Source organism: Triticum aestivum, chromosome 7A (genome assembly GCF_018294505.1).
Source record: "Triticum aestivum cultivar Chinese Spring chromosome 7A, IWGSC CS RefSeq v2.1, whole genome shotgun sequence".
Classification (NCBI taxonomy): Eukaryota; Viridiplantae; Streptophyta; class Magnoliopsida; order Poales; family Poaceae; genus Triticum; species Triticum aestivum.
In genome coordinates this window covers 134392552-134400263 of record NC_057812.1, presented here as the reverse complement: position 1 = coordinate 134400263, position 7712 = coordinate 134392552, and the positions used below count along the sequence as shown (strand labels likewise).

The window sequence follows — 7712 nt, the reverse complement described above, 5'->3', positions numbered from 1 at the left end:
CCATCTCATATGGCTGCTCGCAAGAATACTATACCTACAGACTGAAACAGCAAGCAACAAGAATGAGTAACTGCCCATTCACCACTAATTCAGTTCATCACGTCGAACTGAGGAAATCAACAGAGTTGTTGACCAATTTCGTCGTGCATACTGAAATTCCGTTACTGTGCACACAAAAACGCTACAAGCACAAACACGAATAGTTACTCTTCGGACAAAGTAAAACAGAGGATAAATACCACGGGACACCAAGCAAAAATCATTAACCCGTAACTGCCCGTTCACCAACTCCATGACGTCAAACTCGAGGAGATCAGTCAAAGTTTCAGAGAGTAGGCATGAATGCCCAGCTTTTTCAGAAAGCTTAAAGCAATACAGATCAAGAACGAGAAAAGATAGACAGGCGAGATCAAACTTGATACAATCAACACCGTTCATGATCAATTTCACCACTAATTTAGTCCAGCACGCCAAACTTAAGGAGATCAACACGGCTTCATGGCCAATTTCACCACCAAATCAGTTCATCATATGCCAAACTTGAGGAAACTAAAAAGTTGCAGCGCCAAAAGCCAAAGATAAAACCATTTGCTGGGACTGAACTAAGGATAGAAGAGTAAAAGTGCCAATTTCTTGTGTGTATTGCCTCTTGCTTTTTCTTCGTGCATACTCTGTTTTTAACACCACGGAATATGTCATGTCTTATATAGCTGTCCACATAACAACGCCACAACCACAAACACAAACAGTTACTGTTACTGTTCTGACAAAGTAACACAGAAGATCAACACCACGGAACAAGCAACACATTCACCACAAATCAAATAATCACGTCACACTTCAGGAAATCAACAAGTTCTTGACCATTTCTAAAAAATAAGCTCAGGACCAGTTTCACTACCAAATCAGTTCATTACCTCAAACTAGAGGAAATCAACAAAGTTTAATCACGAATTTTCACCAGCAAAGTAGTTCATCATACGCTTTTATTCTTTTTGGAAAATCGACAGAGTTAAGGATCAACTTCTCCACCAAAAGTAGAGTTGATAATATGAAGAAGTAAACACATACTGTAGGATAAATACAAAACATTCAGGAACCACCAAAACAAAGAAACGCCTATCTCATGTGTCTGTTCACGCAAGAACCCGTAAGCACAAACTGGAACAGATGCTGTTCTTGCACGAAGTTAAACTCAAGGATAACCACAAAGTAATCACGGAATAGCAAGCAAAAATCATCAACCCGTAACTGCCCGTTCACCAACTCCGTGACGTCAAACTCGAGGAAATCAGTCAAATTTTCAGAGAGGTTGCATGAATGCCCAGCTTTTTACAGAAAGCTTAAAGCAATGCAGATCAAGAACGAGGAAAGATAAACAGGGGAAAATAGCTGAAGACAATCAAAGTAGTTCACCAGCTCCATGTCGTCAAAAATCGAGGAGATCAATCAATTTTTTCAGAGAATGCCCAGCTTTTTACAGAAAGTTTAAAGCAATAAGTACAGATGAAGAACGAGGAAAGATATAGAGGCAAGACTAGCTTAAGACAATCAAAGCAGTTCATCAGGCAAAACTTGAAAAGTTCTTGACCAATTTCACCACCAAATTAGTCCAGCACGCCAAATTTAAGGAGATCAACATGTTTTCATGACCAATTTCAGCACCAAATGAGTTCATCATATGCCAAATTTGAGGAAATCAACAGAATTTCATGACCAATTTCACCACCAAATCAGTTCATCATATGCCAAACTTGAGGAAACTATCAGAGTTCGCGGCCAACTTCACCTACTCGATGCAAGACGATCAACGAAGCAAAACAAGGAAGAAAGACACCAAACATGACCACATAAACAGGGCATCTCTCACACTCTCGCGCCGGCCATCCTCCATGAGCACTACCACATCCACAAGGACTACTCGACCTTGACGTGGAAGACGTCCTTGCGCTCCTCCTCCTTGACCTTGAGCAGGGTGACCCAGAGCACGCCGTTCTTCATCTCGGCCTTGATCTTGTCCATCTTGTACGCGTCAGCAGAGGGCACCTCGATGCGGCGGTTGTACTTCGGCACCGCGGAGTCGTCGTCGTCGCCGTCCCAGGGCTGCTTCTCGCCCTCGCCCTTGATCACCAGGATGTTCTTGTCCGCGCGCACCTCCACGTGCTCCTTGGTCAGCCCCGGCATCGGCACCTTGAGGTACACCGCGTCGTCGTCCTCCTTGGCCACCCAGCGTCCGAGCCGCGACGCGCCAGCCCCAGCAGTGGAGGAGAGGCCGCCGGTCTGAGATGCGACGTCCTCCATCAGAGACAGCAGACGGGCCATGCTGGTCGGCGCGCCGAGCGGGTCGATCACGTCTGCAGAATCAGCACCAAGGACGGCAAAAGCAGATAAGAACGCTGCGATGTTGATACTTCAGAGCGAAGGCAAGGAAACGGCGCACCAGTCCACAGGTGGGGAAGGGAAGCATACCCTGCGAGAAGAAGCTGGGGATGACGAGGTCGCGGCCGCTGTAGTCGTCGTCGTCGTCGTCGTAGCGGCTGACCTCCTTGGCCTGGGTGTTGTACGGGCGGCGGGCGGCGGTGACGGCGGGGGAGTGGACCGAGCGGAAGGCCACGGGAGCACCGGACTTGAGGAGGCTGGCCGGCGCGATTTCCTTGCCCTTGCAATCGACGGCGGAAGCCATGGTCTCTTTCTCCTCTTTCTCTCTCTTCTCTCTCTCGCTCTGTGGTGGGTGATGATTTTGGATTCTTGTGGCTGAGCGAGACGGGGGTGGGAAATGGAGGGAGACGGGGGTTTTGTAAAGGAGGAGCGGGAAGGCTTTCTTGCGGGAGGGGATGGTGAAGAGGGTTTAGAAGCTTCTGGGGAGATCGGATGAGGCCTCGAGCCTTCCAGAACGATCGGGAGACCACAGCTTTAGGATTCGTGCTGCTTGATGTACCACGATCGGGGGCCATGGATGAACGTAATCATTGATTGATCTGCTGTGGTGCGCAAGGCAAGAGAGAAGTTGCTCTATGTCGAGTGATTTGCTTTCTCTAGTCTGCTTCGCGCTTGGCAATAAAGCAATCAGCACCAAGCTAAATTCTCTATAATTCTTGTATTACTCAATCAGGGATTACAATCACGGTTCATCCTCTGAGCCAAATCCAATGCATACCATAGTTCCGCCTTCAGACCTATCAAAACTGGCACTGCGTGACTAGAAGAATTCTGAATCAACACCATTTTCTTGAGAACGAAAAAATGGCAATCACGGTTGTATTACTCAATTCTCTACAATTCTTGTATTACTCAATCAAGGATTACAATCACGGTTGTTCTAAAAAAAAAGGATTACAATCACGGTTGAGAACGTCCAGAATATCCTGTGAGCCAAATCCAAGCCATACCATAGTTCGGCCTTTAGACCTATCAAAATTTGCCACCGCGTGACTAGAAGAATTCTGAATCAACACCATTTTCTTGAGAGAATGAAGAAATGGCAAATGTACACATTGTGAAAATTCAGGAAATCAACCAAACATGCCTTGACGTCAAGACATGCATGACTTTATTTAATGAGCTGTTATTTAATAAAATTTTCTTTGAAATGTTTTTTTTCTGTGTTTAAAGTGTAGAGTTTATAACCATGTTCCAACAACTTGATGCCATCGGACATCACACATTTCGGTGGACTCATTACTCATAATGTATTATTATTATTATTATTATTATTATTATTATTATTATTATTATTATTATTATTATTACTACTAGAAAGATTGAGGGCCCTTTGTTGCGCGGTTAGTGTTGTCAGAATTTCATAAATAAAATTATTTGGTTTGGTGTGCGAGGAGATGATGAAGGTTTTTTTTGTAATTGTGATGGCCTCTTTCTGAAGGAATGATTATGGTTATCTGCAAATTAACCCACATTTATGCGGGAAAGTTTCTTGGAGTGGTGACCACGTGTATTATATTACTGTTATAGGGTATGTATATCGGTATTTTTTTACCAGGTGATGAGAGGGTGCGAGACTATGTATTTTCATAAGTTGGATTGCGCCTTTCCTCCCTTGTGCATCGACATCGTCGGCCACGATTGACCCCAGCGCGAGAGATCTAGGAGCCCGGTTCCTGAGGGGGGGCTCCGTCACGCAGCACTAGCCAAGATGGCTAGGGGTGCTCCGGCCTCACTTCTGGCCATGCTCATGGGGAGGGTTTCGTTGGAGCCCAGGTGTAAGGGCATATTTCTCCCTAAGTGGTTTTGGTGATTGATGACGATGTATTTGCAGACTAATCGTGTGCAGTGGAATTTCAGATATCTCATGTCTAGGCACAAGACGATTTAGTGCCCCTCGGAGCCTACCGAAGACGGCTGTTCTCTTCGTTTCTTTTCGGTGGATTTGAGTCGTAGGAAAGCCATACTATTAAGAGGGGGCCCGCTTCGGAAAGGTTAGGGTGGATCAACACGTACACATCTGTTCCTTTGCACCACCTTTCCTTCGCTTCGATGGAGCACCATCCGTTTATCCATGTCTCTGCGATATGAAGGCTGCCAAGTGCTAAAGACTTTGTGGCGTGCGGTAGTACGGCTCATAGGGAGCGGTACTACCGCAGGGCCAGCAGTAGTACCGCTCCCTGTGAGCGGTAGTACCGCTTCTTCTAGCCCTGACGCTGATGCATGCGGAAGTAGGCGTGGATGTAATTTTTTACTTCTGCCCTTACGCAGTAGTACCGCAACGTCTGTCCCGTACTACTGTGTTGGATTTTTGCACAGTTCCAACCTCAGCGGAAGTTGTTACGGAAGTAATTTATTACTTCTGTGCATTTCCATTGTCTGTTGATACCTGCCTTACGGTAGTACCATAGGGGCGCGCAGTAGTACCGCTCCGGCGGTTCTACTGCTCGTTGCCCTGTGCAACAGGCCCTCATCTGGTCTCTACCGCGCAAGCGGTAGTACCGCACCCTGCAGCGGTAGTACCGCAACCCTGTGCGGTAGTACCGCCTCCGTGTGCGGTAGTACCGCGTCACGCAGGCTGAGAGAGGGGATAACGGTTGGATCTTTTCCCCACTATATAGAGGGGGTCTTCTTCCCCAAGAAGACCACCTCTTCCCTCCCCAAGCTCCATTATTGTTCAAACCTCCATTTTCGCCCGATCTCTCTCCCTAGCCAATCAAACTTGTTAATTTTCAAGGGATTGGTTGAGAAGGCCCCGATCTACACTTCCACCAAGAGAAATTTGACCCCCCCCCCACTAATCCCTTGCGGATCTTGTTACTCTTGGGTGTTTGAGCACCCTAGACGGTTGAGATCATCTCGGAGCCATATTCCATTGTGGTGAAGCTTCGTGGTGTCGTTGGGAGCCTCCAATTAAGTTGTGGAGATAGCCCCAGCCTTGTTTGTAAAGGTTCGGTCGCCGCCTTCAAGGGCACCAATAGTGGAATCACGACATCTCGCATTGTGTGAGGGCGTGAGGATAATACTGTGGCCCTAGTGGCTTCTTGGGGAGCATTGTGCCTCCACACCACTCTAACGGAGACGTACTTCCTCTCAAAGGGAAGGAACTCCGGTAACACATCCTCGTCTTCACCGGCTCCACTCTTGGTTATCTCTTACCTTACTTGTGCAAGCTTATATTGTGTTGTATCCCTTGCTTGCTTGTGTGCTTGTTGTTGTTGCATCGTATAGGTTGCTCACCTAGTTGCACATCTAGACAACCTATTTTGATGCTAAGTTTAATTTGGTCAAGAAATGCTAAAAATTGTTAGTTGCCTATTTACCCTCCCCCCTCTAGTCAACCATATCGATCCTTTCAATTGGTATCAGAGCCTCGTCTCTTTATTAAGGACTTTTCTATCCGAAGAGTATGGTTGGCACCATAGACGAGGGGGAGGAGCACTCCGGTGCAAGTCCGTCCTTGTCTGCGGCCGATGGGGGATCCTCGGTCTCTCGCGAGGAGTTCAATGCGGCTTTGGATACATTGAAAACCTCCATGATGACCGAGGTTAAAGGCATGCTTAAGGAGTTTATTGAAGGTTTTAAATTATCCACCGCATTGTTGGAAGTGGTTAATCCCGCTAATAAGGTGACGGAGGCTAACTCCAATAAGGGGGAAGCTAGTAGTGACCAAGTTCCTTTGCCTAGTGGTAAGAGTGGGAGTGGCATCTTTGCCCGTGTTGAACCTCCCCTTACCTATGGAGGACCGGTTCCCTCCACGCATATGAATCATGTTGGTCCTTGATATGTCTCCGTCGTATCTATAATTTTTGATTGTTCCATGTCAATATTCTACAACTTTCATATACTTTTGGCAACTTTTTATACTATTTTTGGGACTAACATATTGATCCAGTTTCCAGTGTCAGTTCGTGTTTGTTGCATGTTTTTTGTTTCGAAGAATATCCATATCAAACGAAGTCCAAATGGGATAAAAACTGACGGAGATTCTTTTGGAGTATATATGATTTTTGGAAAGAAAAATCCACGCGAGACGGTGCCCGAGGTGGCCACGAGGCAGGGGGCGCGCCTGCCCCCCTGGTCGCGCCCTTGACCCTCGTGGGCCACCTGTAAGGCGGTCGATGCCCTTCTTTCGCCACAAGAAAGCTAATATCCGGATAGAGATCGTGTTAAAATTTCAGCCCAATCGGAGTTACGGATCTCCGGGAATATAAGAAACAGTGAAATGGAAGAATCTGGGAACGCATAAACAGAGAGAGACAGAGAGACAGATCCAATCTTGAAGGGGCCCTCGCCCCTCCCATGCCATGGAGGCCAAGTACCAGAGGGGAAACCCTTCTCCCATCTAGGGAGGAGGTCAAGGAAGAAGAATACGAAGGGGCCCCCTCTCCCCTTCTCTTCCGGTGGCGCCGGAACGCTGCCGTGCCCATCATCATCACCGCGATCTACACCAACACCTCCGCCATCTTCACCAACATCTCCATCACCTTCCCCCCTCTATCTACAGCGGTCCACTCTCCCGCAACCCGCAGTACCCTCTACTTGAACATGGTGCTTTATGCTTCATATTATTATCCAATAATGTGTAGCCATCCTATGATGTCTGAGTAGATTTTCGTTGTCCTATCGGTGGTTGATGAATTGCTATGGTTGATTTAATTTGCTTGTGGTTATGTTGTTGTCCTTTGGTGCCCATCATATGAGCACGCGTGTGGATCACACCATAGGGTTAGTTGTATGTTGGTAGGACTATGTATTGGAGGGCAAGGGTGACAGAAGCTTTAACCTAGCATAGAAATTGATGCATACGGGATTCAAGGGGGACCAATATATCTTAATGCTATGGTTGGGTTTTACCTTAATGAACGTTAGTAGTTGCAGATGCTTGCTAATTGTTCCAATCATAAGTGCATAGAATTCCAAGTCAGGGATGACATGCTAGCAGTGGCCTCTCCCACATAATACTTGCTATCGGTCTAGTAAAGTAGTCAATTGCTTAGGGGCAATTTCACAACTCCTACCACCACTTTTCCACACTCGCTATATTTACTTTATTGTGTCTTTACTTAAACAGCCCCTACTTTTTATTTACGTAATCTTTATTATCTTGCAAACCTATCCAACAACACCTACAAAGTACTTCTAGTTTCATACTTGTTCTAGGTAAAGCGAACATCAAGCGTGCGTAGAGTTGTATCGGTGGTCGGTAGAACTTGAGGGAATATTTGTTCTGCCTTTAGCTCCTCGTTGGGTTCGACACTCTTACTTATCGA

At 46.5% G+C, this 7712-nt stretch overlaps 1 protein-coding gene across 1 annotated transcript; it reads right to left on the bottom strand.

Moving 5' to 3' along the window:
- Positions 1 to 1643: 1643 nt before the first annotated feature.
- LOC542836 (26.2 kDa heat shock protein, mitochondrial) lies at positions 1644 to 2789 on the bottom strand. Its single transcript, XM_044571947.1, has 2 exons — positions 2470 to 2789; positions 1644 to 2354 (listed from the first exon to the last, which is right to left on the bottom strand). The coding sequence occupies exons 1-2, from the start codon at positions 2681 to 2683 to the stop codon at positions 1918 to 1920; spliced, it is 651 nt and encodes a 216-aa protein (XP_044427882.1). The 5' UTR covers positions 2684 to 2789; the 3' UTR covers positions 1644 to 1917.
- Positions 2790 to 7712: the final 4923 nt, after the last annotated feature.